An 18,224-nucleotide genomic window follows, 5' to 3' on the forward strand; every position below is an offset into this window, starting at 1 on the left:
GTCTCCATCTCTCTCTCCGTCCTAGGCTAGGACATATGCCAAAAGGCCTGCCGTCTCGTGGCCTCTGACTTTCCTGGGGGCCTACAAGCCCCTCTACTCAGCGTGTCAGGCCCCTGAAGCCCTGTTCCTCTCCCCAGACAGAGACACAATGAAATTCCGACACCGGCAGTTGCCTTGGCTTCATCTCAAAGCATCATTCCTATTGATCCACGTCACCTCCCAGCTCTGAGCCCCAGGCTCCAAACTAGGGAATTATTTGGGACCGTGGCCTCTCCCTCTGCCCCAGATGCCTCTGGGGTGGGGGCTGCAGCCAGGCTCGTCCTTTACATGCCCCCACCCCTCCCCACACAGGTCCTCTTCTGGCATCGGGTGCAAGCTGGGCTCCTCCCAGGCCCGAGATGGTTAGGCGTGGCTGGCTCAGAGCTGGCACATGTAACCAGGTTCTGCCGGAAAGGAGGGCTGGGCAGCGCCCTGCTTGGAGAAGCCAGGCTGCTGCCCAGCCCTGTGGCTCCGTCTGCTGCACTCCTGCACTCTGCACAGTCCTCGCCTCCTCTGTCTGCCCCTCCCTCTCTCACAGGCTGCCTGCGAGGCACTCCGCCTGCTTCTGCTGGGTGCCAGCCTCTGCGGGGAGTGTGACTGTGCGTCTTTGGGTGGAGGGGCTGGAGGGCCTAGCAAGAGGCTCTGTACCCAACCACAGAGTTGCTGGCTTCTGCTCCCTCCACCCTAAACAAGCAGGGCCCTCTGTGGGCCCAGCCCTGGCCAGGCGCCGTAATTACCCGCCCCAAAACCCAGCTCCCAGTTACCTCAGCAAGATGCCCTGAGATCCTGGTGACTCACAGGATTTTTGGCAGGCTCACTTAGTGTGTAGAGAGGGGCCACGCATGCCCAAAGCCGTGCTGTCCTACGGTGGAGTTTCAGGCATCTTGCCACCTCAGCTGACCATCCTGTCTTCAATGTGTGTGTGAGGCTGGGTGCAGGCGAAGGGGACGTCTGGGATGACTGGGGACAGGTGAGACCCAGTGAGACCTAGTGTTAGGGGCGTGCCTACCTCCAGGCAATTCCCTTGGCCCCTCCAGCACTACCCCATGTAGAGGTCAGGCCAGGGGCAGGATCAAAGCCATGAATGTCAACTTTCAGGACTGTCGGGCTCCCACTGTGCTTCAAGGCTGCCCCGCCTAACCCTTCCCCCAGAAACGCAGACCCAGGCAAGCTTGAGTAGGTGGGGGGCAGGAGGGTTATTCTGTCCCTCCTGGTCTTTGGAGCCCCTGTCCCAGGGCATGGGGACGAGGGGCTGTTTAAACCGGCCCTGCCCTTTCCTGCTGTGAGACTTTGAGCAAATCCCTTCATTTCCGCGATCTCCACAGTCAGGGGCTGCAGCGCCCTTCAGAATCCGATGGAATAGCAGATGTTGGCTACCTGGTACAAATTAGCGCCTGCTGGACAGACATACGCTGGCATCCGATGTCCCCACAGCTGTCCCCTACCTGGCCTCCTCTACCGAGCCTGGTGATCATGGAGCCCAGCCTCAGGCTCTTGGTCTGAGGGCATGCCCCTGATGCTTGCCAGGGCTGGAAAACCCCATCTGAATTCCTTCCAGAGGGTCCTGGACCCAAATCCAGACGCGTCAGGAGGAAAAGTGAAGGCGGCCTATGCCAAGGAAGCAGCTGTGTTAAGTGTGTGTGGTCAGGTCATGCCAGGAAGACAGTACTGACCGTGCAGGGATCCAGGATGCAGTGATGGACCACAGGGTGTCTGGACCCACTGGTTCTCCCAAGATGATATGGGATGACTTGGGGTTACTTTTCCATAATTACATTTGTGGGATTTTATAGTATATTTGCTTATGACTGTAACTGATGTTTCCTTGAACGTGGACTAAGTCCCAGTGCTCACCTCCACCCTATCCCACCCCACAGGCAGAGTCTAGTGCTAGGTGGGGGGAATGGTCAGGAGACGGGCTCTCAGACCTTCCTCTGAGGGAGGAGACACGCTTAATTCTGTGAAGCGAAGAAGACACTGCTCTATTTCATTTGTTTAGCAAATATTTATTGGGCACCTACTATGTGCCAGGCACTGTTCTAGAGGCTTGGGAATCACCAGTGAACAAAATACACCCCCAACCCCTGCCCTTGTGGAGCTTAACTTCTAACAGAAAGAAAAGAGACGCCATAATAAACATAAGAAGTGAATTGTGGGAATTCAGGAATGGGAGAGGGTTAAATTTTAAATAGGTTGGATCTTACAGGGAAAGTGACATTTGAGCAAAGACTTGTAGGAGGTGAGAGAGTGGGCCATTTGGGGATATCTGGTGAAGAGGATTCCAGGCAGAGAGGACAGGCAGTGCCAAGGCCCTGTGGCAGGAATCTGGCTGGTGTGTCGGAGGACTGGCAAGGAATCCAGTGTGGCTGGGGCAGAGGAAGAGGGATAACGAGAGGGGACAAGAGTAATGGGGACACATTCGGCTGGGCCTTCTAAGGGCTTCCCTTGTACACTGGGAGAAATGGGGAGCACTTGGAAGGTTTCAAGTCAAAGAGGACATGATCCAACTCATATTTAAAAAGAATCACTCTGGAGTGCCCGGGTGGCACAGTCGGTTAAGCATCTGACTCTTTTGATTTCAGCTCAGGTCATGGTCTCAGGGTTGTGAGATCGAGCCCTGCATCAGGTTCTGCCCTGGGCGTAGAGCCTACTTAAGATTCTCTCTCCCTCTCAAAAAAAAAAAAAAAAAAAGAGAGAGAGAGAGAAAGAAAGAAAAGAAAAAAGAATCACTCTGGCTGCAGGAAGGAGGAGTACCATCGGGGAGGGGCAAGGACTGAAGCAGGGAGCTCAGAGAGGAGGCTCTTGCAGAGTGATTCAGGTGAGGCAGATGGTGGCTCACACCTTGGGGGTGGGAGTAGAGGTCATGAGAAGTGGTAGGATTCTGGAAATATTCTGATGGGAGAGCCAGCAGGAGTTACTGGTGGGGGCCATGAGAGAAACAGGAGTCAAGGCTTCCGGTTTTTGGCTGGGCCAACAAGTTACCGATAATTGAAACGGGGGAAGGCTGAGGAGGGGCAGCTGCTCTATTCTGGATGTAAAAGTCTGAGATGTCTTCAGATAGCCGAGACGAGACGTCAAATATATGGTGGATGCACAGATCTGGAGTTTGGGAAGGAGATGAGAGCTGGGGGTAAAATTTGGGATATAGTTGAAAATATGTTAAAAATGTCCATCATGGGGCGCCTGGGTGGCTCAGTCAGTTAAGTGGCTGCCTTTGGCTTAGGTCATGATCCTAGAGTCCTGGGATCAGCCCCATGTCAGGCTCCTTGCTCAGTGGGGAGTCTGCTTCTCCCTCTTCCTCTGCCCCACCCCCTGCTCTTGCTTGTGGTCTCTCTCTCTCTCTCATTAACTCTCTCTCTCTCAAATGAATAAAATCTTAAAAACAAAACAAAAAATGTCCATCATGCTCTCACAGGATGCAGGTGGGAGTCTACTCTGAGATAATCTTTCTGGAGGGCAATTTGGCAATATGTCAAATATTAATAAGTACATACCCTTTGGCTAAGCAGTTCTAATTCCATGATATGATCTTATTATCTGATTCTGTGATCTCATCTGCGTGTTAGGTAGAAAAACATTACTTGGTTAAATAACCTTATTTCCATATGGTGGGTTGTCTTGTGTCTGTTTTAAAAACAAATACACAAACAAAAGTTCTGGTCAGCAGAACAGGTTATAAAATGAAGAAGGCAGCTTAAGGGATTCCCTTTGTGCTAAGAGGTCTGCCTGGAGGAGGAAGCTGGAGAGTGGTTCCAAAGGTGGCTCGAGCCCTTTGTTTCTGGTGCAGGGTTTGAACCATTCCTTTGGTCAGTGAGAGTTATCAGGCAAGCAGAAATCGAATGCTGGAGGCAGAATCGGGGATGGATCCAGCCGATCAGGCAGAGAGAGACCAGTGGTAGAGGGAGATGTGGGGAGCACAGAGGAGAGGGAGAAGCCAGGCAAGAGAGGAAGAGGCAGCAGCAGGTACTCCTGGAAAGCCCAGGATGACCAGGACAGAGGAGTGGCCGCTGCCACTGGAGGAACTGGATGGCTGCTGGAGACCTCAGCCTGGACAGAGCAGGGTGAACTAAAGCCAGAGGGTGGGAGGGGTCACAGAAAAAGGGGAAATGGCTCCCGGGCCGAAGCTACTCCTTGTGACCTTCTCGAGGCTGTCTGGAGGCAGCTCGGAGAGGCCAAAAGTGTCAGCAAGAATCCACTGTCCTGTCTTTCCCCGAGATGGGTAAGGGGGCCAGGGAGCCTCTGTGGAGAAGGGTGCAGCTGGGGGAGAGCCAGAGCAAGGTCCTCTCTGAGGACTGGAAAGGTACTGGAAAGGACAGATGAGGGAGCCAGGCCTACCCAAGAGAAGCGGAAGTGGCCCAGGTCAGTGGGCAAACATCCTGGGGCTCATCTCAGGAAGTGGGTTTCAGCTGCAAGGCAAACCGACTCACCCCAGGAGGAAAAAGCAGCTAGTTGGGTCAGCTGTGAGCAGAAACCATAGTATGCCAATGATGCCAGTCCATGTGATGTCAAGCGGCTGGCCTGGGCAAGCCTGGTCCTTTCTCCCATTTCAGTGGAGACAATCCCTCCCCTGGTTGCCCACACGTGATATCTGGGAGTCATTCTGGGCTCCTCCTCTTTCTCACGTCCATTATCCATCAGTAGGTCTTGTGACTTCTCCCTTTTTTAGGTCTCCAATCAATTCCTCCCCCTAATCCAAGCTCCTAATTCATCTTTTTCCTAACCTCTGCATGAATGCAGTTTCCTAATCCATCCATAGTTTCCTAATCCATCACCCTGACACCTTCTGCCTCCCTCCAGCCTGTTCTTTACGGCAACCAGAGTGATCTTAGTAATACGCAGAGGTGACCATGACATGCCCAGCTGAAGACCCTTGATGGCCCTTCTAAATGGACTCAGAATAGCTTAAATTCCCTAATGTTGCCTACAAACCTGCTTATGATCTGGCCCTCACCTCCCAGCTTCATTCCTCCTGCTCTAATTCTTAAATTCCACTCCTGAACTTCCTCCATTTCTTCCCATATGCACTTTCTCTCGTTCCACTTTTATACAATGGTTTCCCTCTGCCCAGAATGCCCGTTTTCCTCCTCTCCTGGCTTATTTCTACTCATTCTTTTTTTTTTTCCTTCACTGTTTAAAAAACTGGAGTATAATTTGTATGCAGCAAAATTCATCCTTTATGGTCCTGCGGGGTTTTACAAATTCATACAGTTGTGTAACCATCACCACAATAAAGAACAGTTCCCTCACCCCAAAGAAATTTCCTCAGGCTCCTTTGGAGCCAACACTAACTTCCATGACCAGCTCCTGGCAACCACTGATCTGTTTTGTTTTGTTTTTGTTTGTTTTGTTGTTGGCTCCACACCCAGCCTGGAGCCCAATATGGGGCTTGAACTCACGGCCCTGAGATCAAGACCTGAGCTGAGACCAAGAGTCTGATGCTTAACGGACGGAGCCGCCCGGGCCCCCGATCTGTTTTCTGTCCTGAATTTTCCAGAATATCCTAAAAATGGAATCATTATGTAAATAGCCTTTGGAGAATGGTTTCTTCTACCAGCATAATGCATTTGATATTCACCTCTGCTGCTGTATGTATCAACATTCCTGTTTCCTCTTTATTGCCGGGAGCGTTTGTTGTATAGATGTACCACAAGTTATCCTTTAGCCGGTGGATAGAACATTTGGGTTTTTTTCCAGGTTTTGGTGATGATAAAGAAAGCCATCATAAACATTTAGGTACAGGGTTTTGTGTGCACGTAAGTTTTCATTTCCCTGGGAAGATACCTGGAAGCGGGCCTGCTATATGCGTAACTTTCTAAGAAGCTGCGAAACCATTTTCCAGAGCTGCTGTACTAGTGTGTATTCCCGTGGCAAAACGACAGTTGGAGTTTCTCCACATCATCACTGGCACTCGCCTGGTACATTTATTTATTTAGCCAACTTTCTGACATTCTACTAAGTGTGCAGTGGCATTGCACTGTGGTTTTAATTTCCATTTCCTTGATGACTAAGGATGGAGATTTTAAAAAAATCTCTGCCTGGTCTTCACTTTGTCCAAAAAGCCACTGTTCACGCTCCCTCTGTAAAATGATTAAGTTCCTGTCCTTTGTGGTTCCCTGACAAACAACATTTATTGCCACCTTGGGCTTAACCCACTAAACTACCAAACTATGATTGTTTTCCAGTGTCCTCCCTGCTCACCACCCTGGTTTCCGAGTCTAGGTCTCTCTCTCTCTCTCTGTCTCTCTCTCTCTCTCTCTCTCTCTCACACACACACACACAAAGACTGAGGGCAGAGGCAGCATCTTACTTCCTTTGCTATCTTCAGCTCCCAGCACAAACCTGAAATAGAACCTTTACACAATAAATATTAAACGAGTGAATAATTACTTAACAAATTAGAGAATGGACGCATGAAGAGAGGTAGTCAGGAGCCAGGTTTTGCAACCAGACTGGCCTGGCTCTGCCAATGAACCATTCTCCACACGTGCCTCACACTATGCTCACTTCAACAAGGCCGACGCAAAAGATACGAATATTTATGACGACGACAACACCGAAGACACCCCCCGCGGAGAGAGGCAAAGCGGAAGGGGCGCAGCCGGAAGCGGAAGGGCGGCAAGGAGTTAGCGGCGTCTCAGTTGCCATGGAGACGGGAAGAGCCAGAGATCGGCAGTCTGCAGAGTCCGGGTCGTACGCATTCCGGGGCGCTACGTGGACGCCAACCTCACACCTGGCCGGGATCCGCAGCCCCAGCGAGTCCACCCGGCTGTCCTCCTTAACCTACTCCGAGACCTTTCACTACGGCTTTGGGGGCCGGGCCCGCCGCGTGGGGCCCCTCACGCTCCAGCCGCTCCCCGAGCCGCAGCTGCTGAGTCTGCGCCCCACCTCGCTGCGCACCCAAGACATCTCGCACTTGCTCACCGGGGTTTTCCGCAACTTGTACACTAACGAGGTGATCGGTGAGGACCTGAGCGCGAGCTTGATCAAGGCCCGCGGCAGCGAGGATGCGCGCCACGAGGAGTTCGTGGACGAGCTGCAGCGGGTAAGGCGGCCCCGGAGCCCCGCGCGCTCCCTGCCGGTGCTCACCGAGAAAGCGGTGGCGTCGCGTCCGCGGACAGTGCGGGGGACCCAGGGCGCGCCCCTAGAAAGGCAGGGGACTCAGCCGCTCGATAAGTGCCAGCACCTGCCGGGTGCCAGGCCCTGGGGATGCAGCTAGGAAAGCGCAAAGTCCCTGCCGCAGTGGTTGGGCGGTCTAGTGGAAGGGCAGGCTATCCGCACGTTTACATAAATACGTGCGTAAGGCATATGTCTGCAGCACCTATCCATCTTCATTTGTCTACGTGCATACACACATGAAATACTGCATATATAAATAAAAGGACTGGGGCAGATAGCCGACTAGTTGTTGTTGCCTGGAGATGATAAAGCTAAAAGTCACCCCTTTGGGGTGCCTGTCTTTGTATCACAAACCACAGTCGTAACCTAAGCATTCATGCCCAGATTTGAGGAAGCATGTCTCGTCTTTGGAAGGCAACTGTTTCCTCATCTGTACAAGGAGGAAGGCAGCTGACTTGGATCCTCTCCGCTGAGGAACCCCTTAAAGGGAGTCTCAGGTGAGGTAGGCATCTGGGTGGCACGCCCCTGTCTACCACAGATGGTGTGCTAACTCGTGTTTGCTCTTTCAGAGTTTGGGTGGCAGCTGTGAAGGCAGGAGGTACATTTTCAGGCTCGGCTCTGTTTCTGACTTTACTATGAAACCTTTAAGCCATTTCCCTCTGTGGGTCTCAGGTTTCACATCTGTTAGGTTGGACCAGATGGTTTCCATAGTTCTGTGACTGTTCTTCTGTGCTTCACAGGAAGCCTGATGCTGGGGAGGGAGGGTGAGTAAAGCTCTGCGATCTCAGCATATTTCTGTGCATTTGATCATCTACCTGCCAGATTCGGGAGCTCTATAAGCAGCGACTGGATGAAATTGAAATGTTGGAGAGACATATCATTCAGGCCCGCGCACGAGCTCTTGCAGAGAAAGAACGGATCATGCAACTGGCCGAAGTGCATGTCCTCGATACCTTTGTCAAGATGCCTCCAGGTGTGTATAACCTGATTCCCCAGGTGTTAATATGTTGCAGTGTTTGCTCCACGATCTACTCTCTAGTCTTCTTGTGAACATTTGGAGATTAAATTGCAGATGTGATGTTTCATTACCACAAAACACTCTAACATGCTTGTCTCCAAAACAGGGACTTTCTCCTATGTAATCAGCATACAACCATTCAAGCCTAGAAATTAGCATTTGTGTGACACCAACCTCCAAGTCACAGATCCCATTCAGATTTCACCAGCTGTCCCACAGTGGCTTTCTCTCTTCTATGATCCAGTACTCTGTCTAGGAAGTCATGTTGCATGTGATTGTCAAGACGCATTTTTAGTCCTTAGCGTTGAAGAATTCCTTGATCTTTTCTTGTCTTTCATGTTCTTTAAAAAAAATTCTTTTCTGGGGCACCAGGGTGGCTCAGTCAGTTAAGTGTCTGACTCTTGATTTTGGCTCAGGGCATGATCCCAGGGTTTTGGGATCAAGCCTCGTGTTGGGCTCCATGCTGGGCTTCGAGCCTGCTCGAAATTCTCTCTCTGTATCTCTCTCTCTCTCTTTCTTTTTCCCCCTCTGCCCCTCCTCTCTCTTTCTCAACCTCTCAAAAAAAATTTCTTTTTTATTTGAGTGCAGTTGACATACAAGTTACATTAGTTTCATGTGTACAACTTAGTGATTTGACAAGTTTATACACGATACTGTGCTCACACACCTGGAGCTCCCATCTGCCCCATACCTCTCTATCACAGTGTCATTGACAGCATTCCTTATGCTCTGCCTTTTATTCCGGTGACCTTTCATTCCATAATCGTCTTTCATGTTCTTGACAGTTGTGTTTTTCTCCACAAATTTTTTTATTGTGGTAAAATATGCATAAAATTTACCATCTTACCTATTTGTAAGTGGGCAGTTCAGTGGTATTAAGCACATGTATAATGTTGTATGAACATCACGACCCTCCATCCCCAGAACTCTTCATTTTGCAAAACTGAAACTCTATCAATTAAACAATAACTTCCCATTCCCCTTACGCCAGCCCCTGGCAACCACCATTCTACTTTTTTTTTAACAATACAATTTTTTAAAATAATACAATTTTTTTAAAGATTTTATTTATTTATTTGAGAGAGAGAGAGAGCAAGCAGAGGCAGAGGGAGAAGCAGACTCCCCGCTGAGCAGGGAGCCCTATGGGCGGCTCGATCCCAGGACCCCAACATCACGACCTGAGCTGAAGGCAGACGCTTAACCAACTAAGCCACCCAGGCACTCCTGTCTTTACAATTTAGACTCTAAGTACCTCATATAAGTAGAATCATACAGTATTTGTCTTTTGTGACTGGCTTATTTCACTTAGCTTCGTGTCCTCAAGGTTCACCCATGTTGTAGCCTGTGTCAGAATTTCCTTCCTTTTTAAGACAGAATAATATTCTGTTGTATATCTCTACCACATTTTGCTTATCCATTCATCCACTGATGGTTACTTGGGTTGCTTCCACATTTTGGGTATCATGAAAATGCTGCTCTGAACAAGGGGTGTACAGATACCTCTTTGAGACCCTGCTTTCAGTTCTTTTGGGTGTATACCCAAAGGGGGAATTGCTGGCTCATATGGTAGTTCTATTTTTAATTTTTTGAGGAGCCACCATACTCTTTCCCACAGCGGCTGTGTCATTTTCACATTCCCACCAAGAGTGCACCAGGATTTCCATTTCCCCACATCCTTGCCAACACTTGTTGTTTTCTGGTTTTTTGATAGTCGCACTTCTAAGGCGTGTGAGGTGGTATCTTATTTTTGATTTGCATTTTCCTGCTAATTAGTGATATTGAGCGTCTTTTCATGGACTTATGGTCATTTGTATATCTTCGTTGGAAGATATACAAATTTCAAACCCATTTTTTAATCTTTTTTTTTAATTGTTGACTGTGCCTTGGTGTCGTATCAAGGCTTATAAGAAATCATTGTCAGATCCAATGCTGTGAAACTTTTGCCCTATGTTTTCTTCTGAGAGTTTTATTGTTTTAGGTCTTACATTTAGGTCTTTGATTAAATTTTTTAATTGGAGTATAATTAACATACAGTGTTGTATTAGCTTCGGGTGTGTGATGTGATGATTCAACAATTCTGTACGTTACTTAGTGCTCATTGTGATAAGTGCACCCCCTTTTCTTTTGAAATTGAGTCTGTTTTATTGGCTCTAAATAAAATTTTGTGCTTAATGGAACTAGCTTCTACAAATTCTTAAGGGATCTTAATGTACAAGATGTTCCAAAACAGCCAAGACCCAAATTTTGTGTTTAGTAAAAGCAAATGGTATTAAGCGCCAGCGTGAAGAAAATTCTCCCTTACAAAATTGGAGAGCCACCTACTATCCCGCCAGCAGACTAGCACCTACCACTCTGTTTGCGTCATCAAAGAGAATGACACTAAAGCTGGACTCAGCCTCTCCCCACTGACTTCATTTCTTTACACATCCCTGCTCCTTATCCTTGTGGCAGGTGAATCAGGCAGTGATCTCCCCATGTTCTCTGGGCAATGAGGAAAGAGAGAGGAGCTGGGGGAAGCTCAGGAAGGAACGCTCGCCTCTGCACCAGAGTTTACTGCCCTGAGTTAAGTAGGCTTCATCCCTGTGTTACAGATGACACTGAGACCGCACAAGTTTTGCTACCTTGTTCAAGGTCACCCAGCTAGTAAGTGGTGGGAGGTCCTTTATTCAAAGTGAAATTTATACTCTTGGAGGGGCTGATACACCATCCAAATAAGGAAAGATATAGGTTTGAGTTTTTTGGGAAGGGAAGGATAAACTTAACATGAGAGTGTCTTTAGTGGTTCTAACCTTGGGGCAGTGCTGTCCTCCTTGGGAGCATGCAGACATGTTTGCAAGCATCTATGGTGTGCCAGTAAGGGGGGGTGGGTTGTGTTCCTGGCTTTTAGTACTCCACGGGCCAGGGATGCTCAGACACGCTGCAGTGCTCAAGACGGTTCCACACAACGAAATATCTATCCCAAGATGCAGATAGTTTCCTGTTGAGTAACACTATAGGCGCCGCATTAAGTTCATGAGTTACAAGTGATGAAATTACTTTAACTCCCTTTGGCATGAAGTCAGACTAAGAGATGCAGTGACTCACAATACGTGTACTCTTAATCCCTTTCATTTCACTCACCACCCCGCCCACCTCCCCTTTGGCAACCACCAGTTTGCTCTCTGTATGTAAGAGTCTGTTCTTTTATTTGTCTTTTTTTCTTTGTTCATTGGTTTTGTTTCTGAAATTCCACATATGAGTGAAATCAAATGCTTATTGTAGCATTATTTACAACAGCCAATATATGGAAGCGCCCAAGTGTCCATCAGTAGATGAATGGATAAAGAAGATATGGTATGTAAATACAATGAAATATTACTCAGCCATAAAAAAGCATGGATCTTGCCATTTGCAACAACGTGGATGGAACTAGAGGGTATAATGTCAAGTGCAATAAGTCAGAAAGAGAAAGACAAAGGTCTTTGACTAACTTTGATATGTTTTATACAGTGTTAGATAAGGGTCCAACCTCATTCTTTTGCGTGAGGATATCCACTTTCCCCAGCATCATTTGTTGAAAACACTATTCTTTCCTCATTGAATGGTCTCGGCATCCTTGTCAAAAATCATTTGACCATATATGCGAGAGTTTATTTCTGGGCTTTTTATTCTATTCCATTTGTTTCTATATCTGTCTTTATGCCAGTACCATATTATTTTGATTACCATAGCTTTGCAGTAAGTTTTCAAATTAGGAAGTGTGAATCCTCTAGTTTTGTTTGTTCAAGATTGTTTTGGCTATTGGGGATTCCTCGAGATTCCGTATGAATTTTAGGATGGGTTTTTCTATTTCTGCAGAGAACATCATTGGCATTTTGATAGGGATTTCACTGACTTTGTAGATCACTTTGGGTCGTACTGACATTTTAGTATTAAGTCTTCCAATCCATGAGCATGGGATGAGTTTCCACTTATTTATGTCATCTTTAATTTCTTTCAGCAGTGTTTTGTACTTTTCATTGTAAAAATCTTTCACCTTTTTAGCTAGCTTTTAAGTATTTTATTCTTTTTTGATGATGTTTTAAATGGAATTGTTTCCATAATTTCCTTTCCAGATCGTTCATTGTTAATGGATAGAAATGCAACTGATTTCTGCATGTTGACTCTGTGTCCTGCTGTTTTGCTAAATTCATTTATTCTAAAGGGTTTGTGTGTGTGTGTGTGTGTGTGTGTGTGTGTGACCTTTAGGGTTTTCTACATATAAGGTCATATCTGCAAACACATAAATTTACTACTTCCTTTCCAATTTAGATTCCTTTTTCTTTCTTGCCTAATTGCTCTAGTTAGAACTTCCAGCACTATGCTGACTAGAAACAGTGAAAGCAGGCATTCTTGCCTTGTTCCTGATCTTAGAGGAAAAGCTTTCAGTCTTTTACCATTGGGTATGATGTTTGCTACTTTTTTTTTGTCTGTGGCTTTTATTATGTTGAGGTAGTTTCCTCCGAGTCCTAGCTTTTTAGTGTTTTTATCATGAGAGGATATTGAATTTTGTTTAATGTTATTTCTGCATCAATTGAGATGATCATATGATTTTTTCCCTTCATTCCACTAATGTGGTGTATTACACTGATCAATTTTCATATGTTGAACTCCCCTTGCTTCCTGGGAATGGATCTCACTTGGTCGTGGTGTATAATCCATTCGATAAGCAGCTGGATTCGATTTGTTAGTGTTCTGCTGAGGACTTTTGCATTGAGGTTCATAAGAGTTATTGGTCTGTAGTTTTTTTGTAGTGTCTTTGTCTGGCTTTGGTATCAGAGTAATGCTGGCCTTATAGAATGAGTAACTCCATTTTTTTTTTAACTTAAGATTTGGTATTAGTTCTTTAAATGTTTGGTAGAACTCACCAGTGAAACCACCAGGTCTAGGACGTTTTTGCCAGGGGGGGAGACTTTTGATTACTGATTAAATCTCCTTACTAGTTATAGGTCAATTCAGATTTTCTATTTCTTTGGGATTTTGTCTTTGTGGGTTCCGTGTTTCTAGGAATTTGTCCATTTTATATATGTTATCCAATATGTTGGTGTAGAATTGTTCTTAGTACTCTCTTATAATCCTATTTATTTCTGTGGAATCAGTGGTAACATCCCCACTTTCATGTCTGATTTTAGTCATTTGGGTTTTCTCTTTCTCTTAGTTGATCTAGCTGAAGTTTTGTCAATTATGTTGATTTTTCTGAAGAACCAACTTTTAGGTTCATTGATTTTCTCTGTTGTTTTTCTGTTCTGTATTTATCTGTGCTCTAGTCTTTGTTATTTCCTTCATCTAGCTTTGGGTTTAGTTTTGCTAAAGTTCTAAACTTAGGTTGCTGATTTGAGATCTCTCTTGTTTTTAAATGTGTTTATAGCTGTAAGTTTCCTCTTTAGCACCACTTTCGTCGTGTCCTATAAGTTCTTATACATTATGTTTTCAGTTTCATTATTTGTCTCTAAGTAGTTTCTAATTCCATTGTGATTCCTTCTTTGATCCATTAGTTGTTTAAAAGTGTATTGTTTAGGGACACCTGTGTGGCTTAGTTGGTTAAGCATCTGTCTTCGGCTCAGGTCATGATCCCAGGGTCCTGGGATCGAGTTCCACATCGGGCTCCCGCTCTGCAGGGAACCTGCTTCTCCCTCTGCCTCTCTCTCTTTCATGAATAAATATATAAAATATTTAAAAAAAATAAAATAAAAGTGTATTGTTTAATTTCCACAATTTAGTGAATTTTTCCAGTTTCCTTCCATTACTGATTTCTACCCTCATCCCATTGTTGTCAGAGAAGATGCTGTGTATGATATCTATCTTTTAAAATCTACTGGGACTTGGTTTGTGGCCTTACGTATGATCTAGGAAATGTCCCGTACGCACTGGAGAAGAACATCAGCTGCTGTTTTGGGGCAGTGTCCTGTCTGTGTCTGTTAGATATACTTGGTCTATTGTGTTCTTCAAGTCCTCTGTTTGCTTACTGATCTTCTGTCTGGCTTTTCTATCCGTTATTGTAAAAGCGGTACTGAAGCCTCCAACTAGTACTGTAGAACTGTCTATTTCTCTCTTCAGTTCCGTCACTTTTTACTTCATTATTTTGATGACCTGTCATTAGCGTTTAAATGTTTATAATTGTTCGATCTTATTGTTGTACTGAAACTTTAATTAATATACAATGTCTTTTTTTTGTGTCTTGGAACCTTTTGGTTTTAAAGCCTATTTTGTCTGATATTAGAATAGCCACCCCTTTTGGTGTTTTTGCATGGAATACTATCAGTTACTTTTTGGTTACTATTTGCATGGAATATCTTTTTTCATCCGTTCACTTACATTCTATTTGTGTCTTGGATCTAAAGTGAGGCCATTATAAACAGTGTATAGTTGCATCATGTCTTTTAGCCATTCTACCAACCTGTCTTTTGATTGGGGAATTTAATCTATTTACATTAAAGTAATTACTGATAAGGATGTGTATGCCTTATGGGTCTTTTGTTTCTTATTTCCTGCATTACTGTTTTCTTTTGTGCTGGGTCAGTTTTTGTGTGTGTGTGTCTGTGAAATGTTTAAATTGCTTTTTAATTTCTTTTGTGTATATAAACTGGTTTCTTGATTACCATGGGGATCACATTTAAGAACCTAAAGTTATAACACTCTAATTTGAATTTATACCAGCTTAACTTCAGTAACATACAAAAACTCTACTTCTTTACAACTCCATCCCCACCCTCTTAGGTTGTTGATGTCATGTCACAAAATTACATGTCACAGAATTACATCTTTATACATTGTGTGCCCAGAAACATAAACTAGCAATTCTTTTTTAAAAAAGATTTTATCTATATATTTGAGAGAGAGAGGACAATCTGGGGGGGGGAGGCAGAGGGAAAGGGAGAAGCAGGCTCCCCACTGAGCAGGGAGCCTGATGTGGGGCTTGATCCCAGACCCTGGGATCATGACCTGATCTGAAGGCAGATGCTTAACCCACTGAGCCACCCAGGTGCCCATAAACTATCAAGTCTTTTAAATGCATTAGTTCTTTAAATTATGTAGAAAACAAGGCTTGGAGTTATAAACTGAAGTTACTATAATACCAGGGTTTAGACTAATACTTTTTTTTCCCTTTAAATAATATTCTCTTAAATCATGTAGAAAACTTTCATGATTTCCCATGTATTTACCTTTTTTGAGATCTTTATTTCTCCACACAGCTTCAGGTTATTGTCCAGTGTCCCTTCATTTCACCTTGCAGGACTCCCTTCAGCATTTTCTGTAGGCAGGTCTTGTGGTAACAGACTCCCTCAGCTTTGCTTAACTGGGAATGGCTTAATTTCCTCCTTACTTGTGAAGAACAGTTTTACTGGATATAGGATTTTTGATTGACAATTTTCTTCTTTTAGCACTTTGAATACATTGGCCCACTGCCTTCTGGCCTCCAAAATTCTTAGAAATCTGTCGACAGCCTTATTGAGGATCCCTTGTATGTGATAAGTGACTTCTCTCTTGCTGTTGTCAAGATTCTCTCTGTGTCTTTCAGAAGTTTGATTATAATGTGTTTCAGTGTGAGTCTCTGAGTTCATCTTATTTACAGTTCATTGAGCTGCTTGGATGTTTATATTCATGTATTTCATTCAGTTCGGGAAGTTTTTAGCTATTATTTCTTCAGATATTCTCTCTGCCCCTTTCTCTCTCCTCCTCTGAGACCCCCACATGTGTGTGTTGGTCTCTTTAATGGTGTCCCATAGGTCTTCCACCTCTGTTCACTTTTCTTCAATGTTTTTCCTTTCTGTTCCTCAGACTTGATAATTTCCATCGTCCTATTTTGATTCTTCTACCTGCTCAAATCTGACTTTGAATCTCTTTGATAGTGAATTTTTCGTTTTTCGTTATGGTACTTTTCAGTTCCAACATTTCTTTCTGGTTTCTTTTTAGGTTTTCATTCTCCTTTTGACATTTACATTTTGTTTGTACATTGTTTTCTGGACTTTCTCCACATCTTCCTTTAGTTCTGTGAGCATCTTTAACACAGTTGTTTTATAGTCTTTGTCTGGTGTGTCTGCAATCAGGTCTTTCTCAGGGATGGTTTTCGGTTGATTGACTGATTTCCTTTGAATGGGCCACACTCTCTTGTTTCTTTGTATGTCTTGTGATTTTTAAAAAAAGATTTATTTATTTGAGAGAGAGAGAGAGACAGAGATAGCGAGAGAGAGCACAAGTGGGGGAGGAGAGGGAGAAGCAGGCTCCCCGCTGAGCAGGGAGCCCAACGCGGGGCTCCATCCCAGGACTTTGGGATCATGACCTGAGCTGAAGGCAGATGCCTAATGACCGAGCCACCCAGGCATCCCACTTGTGATTTTTTTTTTTAAGTAAACTCTATACCCAACTCTGTCTTGAGATCAAGAATCACATGCTGTACTGACTGAGTCACTCAGGCACTCCTCTTGTGGTTTTTTTAGTTGAAACCTGGATATTTGAATCTAATAATATGTGAACTCAAGAAATCAGATTCTCCCCCTTCTTGCCATTTTTGTTTACTGTTTTTATTTTTATTTTAACTGTAGGCTGTCTGTGCCAAGAGTGAGCCTGAGGTGTAAACTTAAGGTTTCCTCAGGTCTTTTCTGAGCTTTTCCCTGGACATGTGCAGTCATATTCTAATTTTCCTCACATCTGCAGTTGTTTTTGAATGTCCTAGTCCTTAATACCTGGCTCCCAAAAGGGGAAAAAAGGGAAGCTCAATGAGGGGGGAAAGGCACTGGCCCTTTAAATTGCCTAGAATTTAAAAAAAAAATTGCCTAGAAGTCACTTCTGCTGCAGGGAGAGGGGCTTGCAGCAGTGGAGGAGGGACCACAGCAATGGCTGCTGGCTTCTTTTTCCACACCCCTGTGATCAGAAGCAGTAATATGAAGTCAGAGCACATCCCTGGTATTTGGAAGATGCAGTCCTTTTTGCTCATGCAGGCTCCCACAAACTGCACGCAGGTTGCGCCAGGAACGCGTAACAGGTGCTTGCCATCGGAGTCGGACTGTGGCTGGGTTGCTGCTACTCTGCTAAGAGTTGGTGTTAACTGCCGTTTACCTCCATGTCTTCCCCAGAAGTTCCGAGCCTTCCCTAGCCTCCAGGGATCCAAAATAGCTACATTAGAGTGCACTGCAGTTGTCGTCTAAGTGAGGAAAGGATTTCTGGTGCTTCCTACTCCACGCCGTCACAGAATCCTCTCTTGATGGTTCCTGGCTGGCCTTTCATCCCATAGGATGGCTCTCGCTTCCTTGTGACCAGACTCTGACTCATTCTGGGCAGCAATACCGCAGAAGTTTGGGGCCCTCTTCTCACTGCAGCGGTCAGAAGGCTCAGGTGGTATTAACCTGGATCACCTGACTCACCTGGTCAAGCTGGCATCTGCTGGAGTCTGTCTACATTGAATTCTCCAAATTAAATGATAGCTGATTAGTATTCATGGAGAGGTGTCCAGATTTCACCAATTCTCCTTCCTCCTCAAAGCTCATTGCTGCCAGCATTCACGGAAAAGCCTTTTTTTCACTCAGTCACTTCCATGGCAACACTTCCTTTGATCAATTTACTTGTTAAAGAAATTGGGTTCTTTTTCCTCTAGACTTGTCTGTAGTCTAGATTTTGCTGATTTCAACATGGTGGTGTCGTTTAACCTGTCTTCCTGGTTCCTGTATTTCCTGTAATTCAGTAATTAGTTCGAGAGACTTCGTGAGGTTTAGGTTCAGTTTTTTTGTGGGGGAAGGGGCGAGACCACTTGATAGGTTGTGCTGTGTGCTGTCCTCAGGAGGTACATGATGTCTGATGTCTCTCCCTCCGTGATGCTGGCGGCCTTTGCCTGGATCTATTATTTCATTAGGGGTTGTAAATTACAACACAATGCTAATGGTACTGGTACTTCCATAAAGAGAAACTTTTCAGCTGCTACTATGATTACCCCAAGGTATGAATGGGCAGGATTAATTCTTTCCCCTTATTTGCCACTTTTTATTTTATTTTATTATTTTTTAAAGATTTTATTTATTTATTTGACAGGGAGAGAGAG

At 45.1% G+C, this 18,224-nt stretch overlaps 1 protein-coding gene across 1 annotated transcript in view; it reads left to right on the forward strand.

Moving 5' to 3' along the window:
• The first annotated feature begins 6,661 nt into the window (after positions 1-6,661).
• The window catches only part of DLEC1 (DLEC1 cilia and flagella associated protein), a 75,845-nt gene continuing 64,282 nt past the window's right edge, over positions 6,662-18,224 (forward strand). The window contains exons 1-2 of the mRNA XM_045798236.2: positions 6,662-7,081; positions 7,978-8,128. Coding sequence (XP_045654192.2) covers positions 6,683-7,081; positions 7,978-8,128 — 550 coding nt within the window. The 5' untranslated portion in view covers positions 6,662-6,682. The remainder of the gene's footprint in view (positions 7,082-7,977; positions 8,129-18,224) is intronic.

Source organism: Ursus americanus, chromosome 20 (assembly GCF_024610735.1).
Source record: "Ursus americanus isolate L20-20 chromosome 20, mUrsAme1.1.p, whole genome shotgun sequence".
NCBI classification, from domain to species: Eukaryota; Metazoa; Chordata; class Mammalia; order Carnivora; family Ursidae; genus Ursus; species Ursus americanus.